Source organism: Rattus norvegicus, chromosome 5, assembly GCF_021556685.1.
Source record: "Rattus norvegicus strain SHRSP/BbbUtx chromosome 5, alternate assembly SHRSP_T2T, whole genome shotgun sequence".
Taxonomy (NCBI): Eukaryota; Metazoa; Chordata; class Mammalia; order Rodentia; family Muridae; genus Rattus; species Rattus norvegicus.
Window position 1 is genome coordinate 138,907,099 of NC_141538.1, and position 17,597 is coordinate 138,924,695.

Here is a 17,597-nt window from a genome sequence, read left to right on the forward strand (position 1 = left end):
CTTACCAGGAATTTCTTTCAGTGTGCTCTTGCCAGCAGAGTATTTACAGCACTCACCATGGCTAGGATGAGCACTAGCATGTTTATGTTAATAGACTAAACCACTAATTCCTATACGTTCTTTAGTGTAATGCTGATGTGCTCCATGGCGCCTCTCTACAGGGAAGTACCACCCACAGACTTGCCCGGCCCGGCCGGCCCCGCCCTATAGAACTCCTTACTCCTTTACTTTGCAGCAAAGAAACCTTTCCACCCAGGGCTCTGGAGAGGTCTTGCAGAGCACTCCTGACATCCTGCTCCCTGTGGGCATATTTCCAGTGTTACCTGTTATCCTGCAAGTGGGGATTACTGAATTATGACAAAACTAGTAGACAGACAGTATTATTTAAGACCTTTATTAACAGGTGCTTGCAGTTTGTTGACTTTTTTGAAAAAATCAAGTTGTAAACTTTATTACAAATTAAAAATGAAGTTCTTAAAAATCTCAACTTGACCAGATATGAAACAATTTAAAAACCGTTAAAGGTGTATTGAGAAAAACCAGGCCTTTTTTTTTTTTTCTTAAAAAACACGTTTGTCATTACCAAAAAGAGACATCTTTAGGTAAAAATAATAAAAACCCCATGCTGCATAGATAATGCAGACAGTTCTAGTGGATCTGGTCAACGGGCAAAAAGCAAGCACTTAAGGTCTTCAGCTCCAATCTTTGTTCATTTCTTATTGCTGGAATTTCATATTCATTTCTTCTTGTTGGATGACCAAACTGCAAAGAAAAGATGCTTATTTACCATCTCCTCAAGTCTTTAGCTAGTGGACCACACTCTAGAATAGCAGCTCCATCACTCTACCCACCTTGTTTTGCTTTCGCTTAAAGGCTGATTCCCAACAGCACATTAACGCACCCTGGGTACATACATACAGTCTTTGGTTCAGAAGGGGAGTGCTAAGAGCTAAGAGCCGGGAGAGCCAGCTGCAAGGCAAGCTAGGAACCACAGACCTCAGATTCCAACTCAGAAACCTGCCAGGCTTCTTTCTGCCTGGGTGCTGCAACTAAAGGTGGGCACTATCAAACCTTCCTAAAATTCACAACACTGTCTTCAGAGCACAGGAAGTGCTTTGCTTAGCTTTCTACCAAAATCAGAGTTGATTGAGAAATCTAGAAAGCTCAGCGCAGTACAAGCCAGAGTGCCCACTTACCCGGATGATGGTAGAGATGGTAAGCCGGCATTTACTCAGCCCCGCCCTGCTCAGCCTCGGGAGCGGACGAATTCTCAGCTGGTGGATCGGCTGCTTTTGTCTCTTTGCCATCTTGTGGTTTAGGGTTCTCTGGGCGTCTGCGTCGGTAATTGAAGTTGCGGCGATACCGACGTTGAGGTGGCTGCTGACCTTGGGTCTCATCTCCTTGATTTTCTTTGTCCTCTTCATTGCCATCCTCTCTAGGCTGTCTTTGGCGAGGAGGGCCCCTGAAATGAACACTGCATGATCTCAGAAGACAGTGACAGCTTTCTTCCTCTAGCCTAGCCACAATGACAACATTTGGTTCTTGGGTTTACCACCCATTTTTCAAGCTGTAGGTTGATGTCATTATGCAGGTAAGGGCTGGCAAAAGTCAGATCAAGGTTATAATTTGACAGTAAAAGAATAAGGCAGGAACAAAGTTTCTGTAAGGTGGGAGAGGAGGAGGGAGACTGGGGAGGATGACCCAGATCTGGGGTCCTGAATTGCCAAGGTAGCTGGGATGGATTTCTGTAGGCAAATTTATCTTAATCTAGGTGGGCAATTTATATCCTTATCAATTGGTTTTAGTTTATTGTGTGGATATATTATAGATTTAACATATATTCTAATTGCTAAATTATAATTTTCTGGAACTTTGATTTTACTGGGCTAAAGAGGACAGTGTGTAAAAGAAATGGCTGAGAGGCCTATTGCCTAGGGGTCTGCATTGAGAGGGCAGTAAAAGGGAGACAGGAGGGAGGGAGTGTGGCAGAGTAGAAGCTGGAGCGAGTGATAGAAAACGCTCCTTTATAATTCTTACTGCAACAGTAAGCTGCCCTCTAAAGCCAAGTGTGTAAACATATGCTATTTTATTCATATAGACCAAGGTCAATAAAGCTGAGCCTGCTGCTCAAATGCTTGGAAATTGAACCACGCGGGTGCAACTTTCACTAGACTTTTCCTGCCAGTAACCACACTTCTATTGTACTTTTAATCTCTCACTCCATTTCTCATACAGTGAAATCCTCCACCCCATTTTCTTACCCGTACCAGTCTCCTTTCCATCAAAAGTAGCCACACATCCCACGTGTCTTAATATTTCCTTCTATTTGCACAGGAGCAATCAGATTTTTCTTCTCACCATGTACTTATACATGCATGGCACGTTTCATTTACTACCACAGCACTTAAACTGACAAGCAATCAACTGAGAAGTGACCAATTTGTGGCATGATCAGAAAATCCTATACTTTGTGTGGACTATAAAGTGAAATGTATTATCTACCATAAAATTAACTCAAGGGCAGCTGTCGAGATGGCTCCATAGTTAACAACACTTGTTTTCAGAGGACCAGATCAGTGCTTGATTCCTAGCACCCACATAGTGGCTCACAACCAACCCTAACTCCATCCAGTTCCAAGGGAACCCACAGGCTCTTCTGACTTCCATGGACACCAGACATACATGCAGGCAAACTTTCATACACATTTGGAACAAACAGAAACCTTGCAAAATTAATTTTAAAATTAAGATCCATTAGCTGTAACAATCAACAAGCAAAAAGGATCAATATCTATCTTTACAAAAGGCAGGCATATAATATTTGCTCAAAATACCAGAAAATTTGAGATTTTAAAAGCTCTACAGTATAAAAGCAAACAGAAGATTCAGTTGTTGATACCTGTAGACTAATGCATAGACTGTTTTATACTATGGTAATAGGTTGATATTAAAACACTCAGAGTCAATCATCAAAAATGGACAGCAGGAATTGAGCACAAGGATAACACAAGAAAATAATGCCCACTAACAGAGAGCCTGTCAAAATGCCTGCTAGTTCAAAGGGTTTTTTTGGTTAGGTTCTGTATTTGCTATCCACAACTACCTGTTCTTAACATCAGTACCAAGAGATCTGATGCCTCTGACCAAGAGTGCCAGCTAGTCATACATGTGCTGAGCATACATACATGCAAGCAAAACATACAAATAAATCTAAGAAATATATAGCCAACTTCATATATATTGAAGCATCAAAAGGTCCCTAATAATCTTAAGAGCACAGGACATTGGGCACAGGCCTTTAATCCCAACACTCAGGAGGCAGAGGCAGGTGGATCTGGATCTATCTTTGAGTTTGAGGACAACCTGGCCTACAGAGTTTCAGAATAGCCAGGGCTACATAAAAACCTTATCTCAAAACAAATGAGTAACACACAGGGAAGTAAGCAAGGAGGTGCACACCTTTTAATTCTAGCCCCAAGAGGTAGAGGCAAGCAATTTCTAAGAGTTCTGGGCCAGTCAGAATTACCAGGTGAGACATGCCTCAAAAATAAATTCAAACCGTGGTAATTGCCCTTCATTCTAGCTACTCAGAAGGCCAAGGCAGGGAGGCTGGTATAGTTTGAGGCTGGCAGCTCAGGCAACTTAAACATTCTCCTTCTCGGAGGGAGACAGCTCAAGTATAACGAGCACCAGTGCCACATAAAAACCTTGGTGGTGAGTGATGAGTGGTGGAGGGAGGGTCAGAGTCAGGAGAATACTCACCAGTGTATCCCATCAGACAATCCCAAATTCTGAGGTGGGGTGGAAAAACTAGCCGCTAATCCAGTCTCCATGTGTAGCACACATAGCCATCTATGTAACCTTACTGGGTTTTTTTAACCCTTGAAGCTTGAGCAATGACGACTAGTGCTCATGAAACCTTCCCTCACCCTAGTGCTTCCTCCTTTACCTACAATACCTACTACCCAGTATTTCTATCCCGAGGCGGGTGGACAGATCCTACCTGGCTCAGGCTGACTCCTGGATGCTGTGATGGGCAGCCGACACCTCCCAGTGCTTCCAAGATCACCCTGGCCTTTTCCTTCTCCCCTAAGTAAGCACGCTGTAGACACTGTTATTTGAACTACTCTTACCTTTCCAAGGATAGAAAATTTGGAATTCTACACTCTTGCTTAAGAAATAAAGAAAAACAGAGAAAGAGTAAACTACACAAGCTATTTTAAAGCAGTACCAAAATGCAAAGAGTACCCTCAGACCGCTTACTTCAGGATCACTTTCAGATCATTGAAAAGGAACGGTGCCAGGGTTCGGGATTTACCTCAGTGGCAGGCAGAGCACTTGCTTAGCAAGCACAAGGCCCTGGGTTCAGTACTCAGCTGGGGGTCAGGGGGATGGGAGAAAGACAATGTGAAGTATTAATTCAGGAAAGAGAAGCGTGGTGCTGGGTAAGCATCTGGCTGAAGAACCTAACAGAAACAGGCTTTGATGGACCATACCTGCGGAATCGTGGTCTGTAACCCCGATACATATTCTGTCTCACTGGTCTACCTTGCTCTCCTGCACCCTGGTTGTCAGCACCCTGGAAGACATCAGAAATCAAAGTCTATTTGATCAACAGCAAAATCCCAATCAGGCAAATTCAAACTTTTTGTTTCTTTCTTTGTTTTGAAACAGGGTCTTTCTACATAGCCCCTGTGCTGTCCACTGCCTCCAGAATGCTGGGGCTAAAGGCACACGCCAGCACTGCCCAGCTAACTTCCAACTCTTGAGCACAAAACATCTAACAATTATGATCACACCATAAATTAGCAAACCTGGAGGTTTGTCACTATCTAATGTGCATCCAGTAGGTAACAGGGTAATTTAGGAGAAAATTCCAGTCAAGACACAATCTTTCTCAAAAGCTGTAACGAGGAGCAGGGAGGGCTGCTGATCGATCATTCAGCAGCTGCCTACCATCCTCAAAGCCCTAGCTTCAATTCCCAGGACAAGCAAACAAGAGTGCTGTCATGTCACACTCTGTGTCAACTCCTTTTGCTTTTGGCACTTACCTCCATCACTTCTCCTTGCACAGGGGGGTTGGAATACTGTGGTCGACGCGCATAGGGTCTCCGCATGTAGTAAGGTGGGAACCTTCGCCTGCGATAGGGCCGGCGTTGTTGGGCCTGGCCTTCAGGAGCGCTTTCCGATCCTTCATTCTTTTCCCCACTCTCACTATTCTGGTAATTTTGCTGGTAATTGCGTGGAGGACCCCTACGACGTGGATAGCGTCTATAATGGTTACGGTCTGCTGCGTATTTACTGCCTTGAACTGGAACTCCACCAGGGCCTGTAACATTAGCTGCCTCCGCACCCTACAAAAGTCATTATTTATTGACAATAACGAAGGAAATCCAAATACTCAATAAATTTCCCAAGAGCTGGGGAGGGGGAAAAAAAAACCAAACCCAAGAGAAAACAAAATGGAGGTCGTGTGCATGGGTAAAGGGTGCATAGGAATGACTACATCATCAGCTCCTCACTCTTCTGAAGAGACTGCTCTCTAACTGCAGCCAGCACAGTAGGCTTGATGCACCTGTGTTCATGTGATCACCAGAACACATCATCCATCCAATTAGAGCCACCATCCTAACGGATGAGATCTCCACATGATTTCCATACCGAAGTCAAACCTTTACACAAAAAGCATCCTCACCTTTTCTCCTTCAACAACATCAAACTCCACAGTCTCTCCATCTCCTACACTGCGAAGGTACTTCCTGGGGTTATTCTTCTTTATGGCCGTCTAGTAACATCATTCCAAAAATAGATTAACAGGGGAGAAGAACGTGCTTTTCATGTTAAATGTACCAGCGTCAACATCATTTTTACCTTGGATATACACTTAATATTTGCTTTACGTAAGACCAAACTGTCAATAATTTAGGAAAGCAAGGACCAATGATACCCCCAACCTCAACCAAAAGACTCCAATCTTACAAGGCCCCAGCATTTTACCACTTTTTACAAACTAAAGTAATTTAATACTCAAGACAGACACAACAATGTGTAAAGTAAGATGCTTTTGGGAAAAGCATCGCATATGAAGCTTGGGACAAAATGAGGCCTCCACTTATCCCCCAAAGACTGCACTTAATAGCAGAAGCCAGCCCAACACATGGCCAGTTTAGATGACAGGCGAGTTCAGTTTTACATGCTTCAACTCTGACCAGTAACAACTCTTGTCCCTTGACTATATCAAACTCAATTACAAATGTCAACCAAATCCCTTCCAGCCGGTCTGTGATGAACACGTCCATGTTAATTAATGCATTTCACATGCATCGGTAGATGCCACTGTATTCTCTCTGTATGGACTGTTGGTTATTACCGCCCCAGAAAACAGTTAAGTATTACATTATTAGAGCTTTTGAGAATTATGAGTGTCTGCCCAAGGTCAACAGCTATTGAGTGGCAGGGGAACTTTTCTAATCCAGGTCTTGGGACTCCAGATCCCACGTTCATTCCACATCACAGCAGTATCCATTACAGGATCACCCATGCACTTCCATCCCAGAGGAGGCAGGACAACCAACAAAGCTGAGGCCAATTAAGCTCCGGTGCCCAGAACCGGAGTCTACTTGATACACCACCACGACCTGAGCAGCCAAGTCCCAAGAACAACTCCATGTGGAAACCACTTGCAAAATAAGTAGGAAAGCATATTGGTGACACTTTGTGGGATAATGCGACTGGGTGAGTTGAGTCAAATAATTGATCTCATCTGTCATCTGAACTGCCGTAGTTTCATACCTTTTATATGTAGCCAACTGTCAATTATTTGCAGTCATAGGGGATGGCAGAAGCATGCAATAAATAAAACCCCGAAGCACGTCAGCATTCACCGTTAGCCCCTTCTAATCTGCCGTGGCTGCCAGGGGCACTGAGACTTTAGTAAGTCTTGTTGCTTGTCTGTTTGAGTCTATTATTTTTAGCACGTGACAGGAAAGGTAAAGCCGCCTTTCTCCAATAAGGGCATTAATCTTTTAAAGATATGAGCAGTTAATTTACATTTAAAATTTAAATGCTTGCATATTTATATTCCATAGGGTTTTAGATATACTAGAATCTATACAGGGATTCCCCTCTGAATCTCATTTCTTTGGGCATTTCTAGGAGCTACGAAATGCTAACCCGTTAATTTCTAAAGAGGATGCTGCCACCCAAGCTCTGTCAAGGCACTCTTCTACTCTGGATGCAGCTCTGCTTGGCTAAGTCTTCTCCTCCAAAAGCATTTGCAGCCAATTAAAGGTATCTACTGACCAATCACAACTTGGCTGCAGTATTTTGTACTTAATGTTAAATCTCTAGTGAGGATTTAAGTTTCTCATCAATTCTAAAGGTGTAAACAGAAAGCATTTGAAATGCTTCAGGAGGGGTTGGGGATTTAGCTCAGTGGTAGAGCGCTTGCCTAGCAAGCGCAAGGCCCTGGGTTCGGTCCCCAGCTCCGAAAAAAAGAAAAAGAAAAAAAAAAAAATGCTTCAGGACAAGTAAGATCTGCCTTATACAGCACTGGCTTCCTATTTTCTGTTTTACAAGACTGACATCTGTGTTTTATAGCTCTATCCCACTGCCTGACTCTCCAGCAGTCCATGTCTTGCCAATGCCCTGCGTATTTACAGATACACCACTCAGGTTTAAACTCATGGTGGCTATTTGTCTAAACAGGCATGACTCTCTAAAGCAATGCTTCACTCCACACTTTAACCACGCTTTTTACTCTTTTAAACTAAACGAACTCATCCTCCGACTTAACCTTTAGCAAAGAACCACAGCTGAGAACACACCCGCCCACCCTTCTTACAAGTTCTGAGCCAGAGGTACAGAGAATCTATATGAGCACTCACCTGGTGTACAAATACGTCTTCCTTGGTGTCATTCCTGTAAGACAGAAGAGAGTAACAAGTGAAGAAGCTGAATGCAAGTCTCACTGTGTAAGACTGATTAAAAACAAGCCTGGTCAGTGGACACCCCCAATTTCCCAGAGTCCCTAGCTGTCTAGGATTAAGTGGGAACTAATTTCTGACTTTTAATTTCTGAGCGTGTGCTGGGGCGACATTAAGAACATTGGAGGGGCTGGGGATTTAGCTCAGTGGTAGAGCGCTTACCTAGGAAGCGCAAGGCCCTGGGTTCGATCCCCAGCTCCGAAAAAAAAAAAAAAAAAAAAAAAAAAAAAAAAAAAAAAAAAAAGAACATTGGAGAAACACATGTTCACATCTTTGGTAGGTAAGCCAGGAAAAAAAGACAGTGGAAAAAACAAGCTGCATGAAATCTGCTTTTAAGACTGAACTGTTGGGCTAGAGAGATGGCTCAGTGGTTAAGAGCACTGACTGCTCTTCCAGAGGTCCTGAGTTCAAATCCCAGCAACCACAGGGTGGTTCACAACCATCTGTAATGGGATCTGATGCCCTCTTCTGGTGTATCTGAAGACAGCGACAGTGTACTTATATATAATAAATGAATAAATCTTAAAAAAAAAAAAAAAGACTGAACTGTTACAAACAGTGATAAGCCCACTCACTACCTGTAAGATAAGCATACATGTCTAAGGCACTGTAACAAAATGAGCCATAATTCAAAGTATAGAAGTGACAAGCCACGCCTCTCCGAGTCCTTGCCCTATTAAACATTAACAATAACCCAGCACACACCTTTATCTACAGCCAGCATTACTAACAGTAGTCATTTCCACTTCCTTCTCACCATTTCTAACCTCCAAAAAACACAACACAGAAAGTAGCAAAATGTAAACCATGTATACCTCACTTATGTGCCTAATACTATTTCTAATAGTATACATAATCCTTTCACCTCCCATCATAGATTTCACAATCCTTAGGCAAGTAAAATTTGCCAAATGTAATTAGCAAAACTATTTTTTTTTTTTGATACTTAAGCCCAGCCTGATCTTTAGCTTATGAGCTCTGTCTCAGCTTCCACAGTACTGGCCAGGATTATTTGCAGGGGTTTACCAGGAAAACAGACAAGTTTTTCATTAGAAGAATGTGTGATAAAATTTATTGCAGAGAATAGTCCTTGATTATAAGGACCACTGAATAAGCAGAGCCCAGCAAGTTAGTTAGGTCAAAGTTCAAAGTTCAGATAGGAACTGACCAAGCCCTAGACCAAAGGGCCACCCAATGAAGTCATTCAGGCTATCTTTCTTGGGACAAAAATGGAGAACTGACACTAATTGGAAACTGGAAGCCAGCATTCATTAGGAACCAGAAGTACTGGAAAAACAGACTTCCTTCCCTCTAGTGACCCCTCCACTACTGGTAAGCCAGAGAAATGTCTCAGTAGTAGTTCTAACATCTTAATTCAATGACCAAAGACACTAGTGGCATACTGCTAAAATGCATGCAAAGAATTCATACAAAATGGCTTCAACTTTGAAGACAAATAGATGCACAATCGCAACACACTCAACTGGCTACAACCCAACTGCGTTCCAAAAAACAAAACAAACCCCACACAAATTGACTGCTGACCATGATGTCCACCCATCTGTAATTCCACACACAAGGCACCTCTCCAAGATAGGTAAGAACAGAATTAATCTCATTTGCTCCAGCAACAACTACTTCCAATCCAGGTTTCTAAAGCACAACAAATACGGACAGATGCGAAGGGTAGGCAATACTGAAGGGGAGACAAGTCTAGAAAGGTTTAACTGAAGCTGTGTCACAGCAGCCTAACTACTATTCTAAAGCCGGGGACTCAGAGCATGCAGGGACAGAGGTGGTACCAGGCTTGCAGGATGACACCTAAAGATCCTGGCTGGGCATAGCAGGAGGGGGTAGGGGGCAGTCAGGTGGATACCTGAAAGTTCTGCAAAAGCCAGAGCTTATTTTATACAGACATCTTTTCAAACACCCCTCCCAAGAATCACTATCCTACTAGGTTTCATATTAAGTACACTTAATATACGAACACTAAATTTATTCTAGCTAATTAAAATTGCTCTCTATTGCTTGTGTATGTTTAGACATAGATAATCTCAATATGCAGACCAGGCGGACCTCAAGTCAAACCTGGAGATCTGTCTCTAGAGTGCTGGGATTAAAGGCGCATACCACCACATCCATTATTTGCTGTTTTGATAATGTCTTATTTAAAATGACGGGGCCAGTAAGATGGTTCAGCAATGGGGTTGGGGATTTAGCTCAGTGGTAGAGCACTTGCCTAGCAAGCGCAAGGCCCTGGGTTCGGTCCCCAGCTCCGAAAAAAAAGAAAAAAAAGAAGAAAAAAAAAAAAAAAAAAAAAAGATGGTTCAGCAAGTAAAGATGCTTTCTTGATGAGCCTGACCATGTGAATTGGATCCCTGGAACCCACAGAGGGAGAACTGCTGCAAGTTGTCCTCTGACCTATAAATGTTCCCCAATCTCCCAATAAATGAACGCAATAAAATAATGAACCAGTCATGATGGTGCAAACCCTTAATCCCAGTACTTGGAAGTCAGAGGTAGGCGGATCTCTGAATTTGAGGTCAGTCAAGATCAGAGTGAGTTCCAGGACAGCCAGAGATATATACATATACAGCGGGACCCTGTTTCAAGAAACCCATCAGTATGCTTTAAATTCACTGTTCCATGGAGGGTATATTTTATTCACAATAAACAATTGCTTCTGGGTTATAAAAGGTCATGTATTTAGTTTTAAAAACAAGACAATGCTGGCAACAAGACAGCATTATTTCCTAAGGAATACTTTATTTTGTGGATATACACAGAAAAAGTAAAAACCCAAACCACAGAGCACTTATTAGGAGTGACTAGATCAGCCTACTTACAAAGTATATACAGATATCAGTAAGAAAATTGACAGTGCCTAAGATACAATTTCCCCAATCTAAAACAGCAGTGGTTTGAACATTAAAGTGACAGGGAGGGAAACACTACTGGAATGAATTGCAGACAGCTCAGTGGTGAAAAGCACTTGCTCTGCCCTTGCCAGGGCCAGGCTTGGACCTCAGCACCTACAACTGATGGTCCAATTACAGAGGCTCAGTACCCTTTATGGGCTGTGGGCATCAGGCAAGCATGTGGTGCTCACACACAGCATTCTCTACTATTGGGGATGAAACCCTACAAACATTATACTAGGTTTTATATACACCATCTAATCCTCACAAAGCATGGAACTGATACAACCTGTGGTCATCTGCATCGAACGCAGAGCCCCCTTTTATTACTACCTGTGCCACACACTAACTACACAACATGCCAAGTGTTCTATTAAACCTCTAAATCATTGCTTGGATACCTACCTACCAGGCAAACTCTAACTCCCTACAATTACCCACAAGGTGTGTAAAGTAAAAGCAAACTTAACAGGAACGAACAAAATAACAAAGTATCGAGTCTTCTCAAAGAAATCATCCATGGTGGTGCTGGGAATTGACAAGCAAAAAACAAAACGAAAAAACCCCAAAAACCTATGAAGTGCTCTTTTTTAATACACATTACTTACTGCCTTAAATAATACCGTATACGTAAGTTTAAGATTACCCTCAACAAATTGCTCCACATCTTATTAGCTTACCCTAAAACCAAAAATCCCACTACATATTTCTTAGACACGACCATAGATGATTCCAAGGGTTCAGACAAGCCTGAAGAACATGACTCCAACTAGTCTCATAAGAAAAGAACATCTGATATCAACTACAGTTCTCAGGATAAGAAAACAGAAGGCGAGTGTACTCTGCCTTTTCTAGATAGAATATTCTAAGAGCAAAATGATTCTACCTGGCAAACAGAGGGAAAGCACCACAACAGGAGGATTCTGCTGCAAGTCAGTGACTGAGTTAGCCGACTTCAGTCACCTTAAGATGGGAGGTTAATGCAGGTAACTCAAGTGCCCAACATTCAGTCAACCTCTTGCATGTCCCTTCCTCAAACACAGTTGAGGAGTTCTCAGGTCTTCTTGTGCAACACCAATTTTAATACATGTTACGAGACTTCTGAGATAGAAGTAAACAGAATGACTTTAGAAAGCTCAAGAGATTTTGGTCAAAACCGTTCCAATCTACAAAATGCTCATTTTTACCATCAAATTACTTTAGACTTTGCAATATTATAATATAGACTCAGCTAATTTATTTGGAATATAAAAGTGTATTGCTACCATCAATATTTATGCTTCTGATCTTTTCTTCTTGCTTTCCCACAGGGGCAACAGAGATGCACTAGTTACTGAAAGTGGACTCTAGGAATGCCACCACTGCATGATCCTTTGGACCAAACCAACAGTCACTGGGCAAAAGCAGTGATTTTCTTGCTGTTCTTGATGAGCTGGATCCAAACCCCTACTTTCCCCAGAATTGCCTTTGCACTTGAAGCACCTTCAATGGTTGGGTCACTTGGTTATGCCCAAGTGGGCTTTCTTGTATTGTTTCATGAGCCACCTTTGGTCCTGTTGGTGACTATATCCATATGAAGATCAAGACACCTGCCCATCCTGCCAAAGTGGAACTTCAGCTGCTAAGTAAGTAGTAAAAACACAGGGAGACCCTGTATCAAAGAGCCAACCAAGATGACACCACTAGGTCTGGTGGCACACATCTATAATCTCACCAACTCCTTGAAAAGTCCCATTTCCTTATTACCTCAAAACTCAACAAAATCCAAAAGATTAAGTAAGTCCAGTAAGTATTTTCTCCTTTAATTCCTCAACTGCACTTCAATAGTAGTATGGAATAGTGAACCAGTTCTTTTAACTCATGGCAACTCTGGACCTTATGGAACACAGTAAAATAAAAGGTAGCCAAACTGTCCCAACTGAGGACTAGTGTTAGCAAACTCCAATGTAGTCTTTAAATAGCCAGGAACAGTCAGTCATCCTAAGAAATTATCTAACTGTGGATAAGCTCCAAACTGAAAATGGCTAGGATCTATTTTCAGAGTACAACACAACAGTTGTTGAACAAACACTCCAGAATAATAATAATAAGTTCAAATCCTGCTCCTACAACTTCCTGTTTTTATGGGACAAATCACTCACATCTGTGTTTCCAAGGGATATATATAGTATCTAAATCTCCAAGGTTTTTAAGTCTGATTAAATCACTTAAATCTGACACCACTGTTATTGCAGTAACTAGTTACATACATGGAAACCCCAAAAAGGGAGACTTACACTGAGCATTGAGTTTTAAAGACAAAGCTAACCTTTTTAGACCACAGGTGAAAAAGCCTATGTACATGGGTCAGGCAGAGATGGCAGTTAGCAACGTAAGAATTACATGAACAGATTGGGCCAGGGAAGATAGTTCACCTGGAGAAAATGCTTGCAGTGCAAACCTGACAACAGAGTCCAAACCCCCAGAAGCCATGTCAAATTCAGATGCAGTCTGTTTTCTGACCTGTACAAGTGCTTTATAGCACAGACATGTTCTCATACACAAGCGTGCACTTACTTTTTTAAAGTAACAGACTGTGGGGGTTGGGGATTTAGCTCAGTGGTAGAGTGCTTGCCTAGCAAGCACAAGGCCCTGGGTTCGGTCCCCAGCTGGGGGGGGGGGGGGGGGGGAAGAACACTGACTGCCCTTTCAGAGGTCCTGAGTTCAGTCCCCAGCAACCACATGGTGGCTCACAACCATCTGTAATGGGATCTGATGCTCTCTTCTGGTGTGTCTGAAGACAGCTACAGTGTACTTATAGATAAAGCAACAGACTGTGGTTCAAAGAAAAAAGATAGTGATGATGTAAATAAAGGCTGAGCGACAAGCAGAACCTCTGTGTCGTTCTGAATGAATGCTGAACCCCATCACTGAGCCATAATCCCAACCCTAACTTCTGCCCCATAAAGACACCGCTCCACTGAAAACGTTCTTGATGCGCATTTTTCTCCAAACAAGTGTTCAGGAATAAGAACCTAAACTCAAATAGTTATTTGGGGAAGAGATGCAAATAGTTTAAGTTACATGCCCTTTTTGGGGGGGGGGGGCTGTCAACATAATCTAGGAAGGGATAAAGCAAATAATTTTTTTCAATTCCTACATTATTATGCCTCTATGGTGGTTCTTTGTTGTTTGAAACTGGGTCTCTGTGGAGCCTTGGCTGTCCTTGAACTCTTCAGCTTGAATGCAGGACTAAAGGCATATACCACCACCCCAGGCATTATTCAAGTTTTTCAGGAGGGTGAGGACAGGGTCTTGATATGCAATCCAGGCTGTCCTTAAATTCACTGAGGGAGTGGGCTCCTGATAGCCTGCCCCCTGGGATCACCATGCTTTTTTATGCAGTGTATGGATCAAACTCAGGGGTTTAGGCACACTAGACACTCTATACACCAAAGAAGTTAAAGCCCCAGTCTCTTTATTTGAAAAATTTACAACAAAACCAGCAGTGATTGAAAATAAAAACCTTAGGACTCTGACCAGGCTGTAAGAATTCACCTCAGTCAACAAACCTCTCTCTAAAAGCAGAGATGAAATCTTCTATGTAGATTATAAAAAAGCTAAAGTTTCTAAAATTTAAAACCCAGTCAGGGGGTTGGGGATTTAGCTCAGTGGTAGAGCGCTTGCCTAGGAAGCGCAAGGCCCTGGGTTTGGTCCCCAGCTCTGGGAAAAAAAAAAACCCAGTCAGTGCCAATACTGTATCCCCCATTCTACATGGGCTCACCACATCTGGAGTCAAGTGTTTCCAGTGTCTGGTATTCTATACTTTTCCTAACTAGGACAAACTTCTATCTCATCTAAAACCCGCAGCATTAATACAAAGACCTGCTTAGAAACAAAGCACATTCTCTAACCAGTTAAATCAGTAATTGAGGTTAAGCCAGTGTAACAAAGTCATCAAGGCCAATTACATTTAACTTGCCTGGAAGGATGATCAACTAAGTTGATATTAAGGGCATGGTCATAACGCACAATATAAAACAACCGAGATAGACTCATCTCCGATAGATACTGCTTCAAAAAAAAAATAAGTGACAAGCCCGGGCAAATATTAAAAGGTATTAAATGCACACAAATACTACAATTTACCCAACTGGAAGGGCTGCTAAGGAGGGCTAGCTAGCTAGCTAGCTATAATGGGGCGAGGGTTAACACTGTCCTTTGGAAGGCGAATGCAGACCACTCTGGCATCACCTGGGACCATCAGGTGGAAATCTCAACCAACCCACGAACAGCAGCCACCAGGAAACCAACTAGCACAAGCACCAAAGCATTACAGTCTTCTTTGCTCACTAGTAACCCTCTGGGGGGAAAAAAAAAAACATGGAAAATGTATCGGTGGTCAGGAAGGCTAACTGCCAGCGACAGGAGAAATCTTAGTCTGGAAAAACAAAATGTTTCCTTCTAACTGCAACTGTAGAGTACAGACATTAAGTGATTGTAATAGCTTTTGCTTGAGTGTTTCCACAACTGGTGTGTGGCTCAGTGAACGTTTTTTCATCACTCCGATAAAAAGCCTAGCTGCTGCCCATTCACAAGCACTGTGCCGCTCTTCAGCGTTCTTTTCTCCATCTACTTATTTAACGCCTTCTAAGCGAGCATGTAAGAGAGAAAATGCTGAAATGGCGCCAAGTCTCACAGCTGTACGGCCAGGATTGCTGCTGGCACTCGCCGTGCTCTACACCCATGCAACTGCACTAGCCTTGGCAGCCATCTTGAAAAAGATGCCGGGCTCCCTTGTGAGCCCAGAGTGCAGGCACTGACTGCACTTAACACCGCCGTCTACAAATCCTTCTCTGGATATGAAGATATAGTTTACAACTCTACGCCAAATACCAGCAAGGCGAAGTTCCCAAGCACTTAAGGCCACTCCAACAAGATATAGCCAAGCTTAAGAAAAATTGATTTGATCAACATGATTCCTGACAAGGAAGTAGGAGACATAAAAAATGAGGAAGAACCATTTCCTTTCAGATGTATTACTTGCCGTCTGGACAAATAAGAGCCCTCTTTGGCTAAAGAAAATGTGTTCGAGGTACTAAATTGGACTGCATATTTGAGTCTTCTAAACAAAGGCAACAGAACCTCATAGTACAGATAACATCTCAGGCACTTGACATGTCAAATCACGTTTTCCCGAGAGGTTAACAAGGTGAAAGATCATCTGTATGTTAATTAGTGGGTCACATTCTCACATAGCAATTTCAAAGAAGCAGAAAAGGATGTCAAGGTTAAAAACGTGCTTAGCCTGGAGTTGCCTCAGTTTGATGCAAGGTAACTGTTAGGGCATGGTTCATGCGCCGCGCTTGCCTTGACCTGCTTTGTGCAAAAGCTTTGAGGCTAGCTCAAGATTGGTACGTAACGGCAAAACAAAGCAAGTCTACGGACCCACTAATCCAGTAACCCAAGGTCCCAATCCCCCACCCTGTCATGCCCGTGGCGGCTCCAGCCCATGAAGACTGCCCATGCAGGAGGCGGACCCGAGCTTTCTACACCGGCATCTCACCTGTTGATGAAACCGTATCCGTTCCTTACATTGAACCATTTTACTGTTCCCAAAACCTTCGTTGCTGGAAAACAAAGCACAACAACGTCCAATCACCAGCTGGCCCTGGAAGTCCGTCCAGGATCCGGCCGCAGGCCCGGGCCGCCGCCCTCGCCGCACACGTGGGTGCGCCGGGTAGCGCGGGTCCGAGGTGGGTGTGCGCCCGGGAGGCGAGCACGTGAGGGCTGGGAAAGCAGCCCGCGCTGCTCCGGCTGCGTAGGCGGCGGGGCGGGGACCCCGAGCACGAGGCCCCGGGGCGGGTGGGCGCGGGGGAGGGGCGGCAGCGGCCGGAGCAGCGGCGGGATCCCGGTGTGCGCGCGCCGCGAGCCCCGGGGGGAGGGGCGGCCGCGTAGTCGGTGGCTCGGGCCGCGTCGCCTAACGGTCTGGCTCCACGGCCCCACCCCCGGGCCCTTCTGGCGCTCACCGATGACCTTCTTGTCCCCGCCGGCGGGCGCCGCCGATGTGAGGCCGCCCGGGCCGCCACTACCCGCGCCGCTGCCCGTGGAGCCGGGCTTGGTGTCGGCGGCGCTGAGGGCGGCGGCGGGGGCGGCGGGCGGCTGCTGGGTCTCGGCCTCGCTGCTCATGGTTGCGGTGATGGTGACTGGGGCCGGCGGCGACGGCTGCGGCTCCTCCCGGGTGTGATGGTGACTAGGCCGGCGGCGGCGGTGGGGCTCTCAGGGCTCTCTGGGGTCCGCTCTCCGCTCCCGCTACCGATCGAACTAGCGAGAATGGCGGGACGGGCGGGATAAGCCCCGCGGTAGACCCGCCCTCGTCCTCTCCCATTGGCCTACATCGTTGTCCATCTCACCACCTGACCGGGTCTCTAGCACCTATTGGCTCACGCTGCGCGGCTCCTGTGCTCTCATTGGTACCTTTAGCGACTAATTCGCCCGACCCACAGCTTCTCCGGCCTCCGCCGCCATAGAGACCGGAACTAGAATGAGAGCCTGGGCCGAGAACACCATAGAGTACCGGGAGGACGCGCAGAGGGAACGTTCCCGCACGGGGCTGCGCTTGTCGCGCACGTGGGCCGCGGCCGCTGGGCCTACTCCGGCCTTCTATAAGGGGTTCCTTCCCACGGCTGGGTGAACGCTGAGGCCTTCTTAATGG

The 17,597-nt window shown here is 44.5% G+C and overlaps 1 protein-coding gene across 4 annotated transcripts; it reads right to left on the reverse strand.

Annotated features, from left to right (window-relative positions):
• Nucleotides 1-378: 378 nt before the first annotated feature.
• Nucleotides 379-17,211, reverse strand: Ybx1 (Y box binding protein 1). Of its 4 annotated transcripts, none has more exon segments than NM_031563.4 (8): nt 379-762; nt 1,197-1,462; nt 4,497-4,579; nt 5,052-5,354; nt 5,696-5,785; nt 7,887-7,920; nt 16,449-16,512; nt 16,912-17,211. In NM_031563.4, coding segments are annotated over 7 exon segments (969 nt in total). In that variant the 5' UTR covers nt 17,072-17,211; the 3' UTR covers nt 379-762; nt 1,197-1,227.
• Nucleotides 17,212-17,597: the final 386 nt, after the last annotated feature.

Excerpts from the sequence above, each read along its gene's own strand:
- Ybx1 (XM_087550614.1), bottom strand. The coding sequence starts at position 17,071 with ATGAGCAGCGAGGCCGAGACCCAGCAGCCGCCCGCCGCCCCCGCCGCC. Across the intron at positions 5,355-7,886 it reads AAGACGTATTTGTACACCAG|GGTGCGGAGGCAGCTAATGT; the intron begins GTGAGTGCTCAT and ends TGACTTTTGTAG. Across the intron at positions 1,463-4,496 it reads TACAGACCACGATTCCGCAG|GGGCCCTCCTCGCCAAAGAC; the intron begins GTATGGTCCATC and ends TGTTCATTTCAG.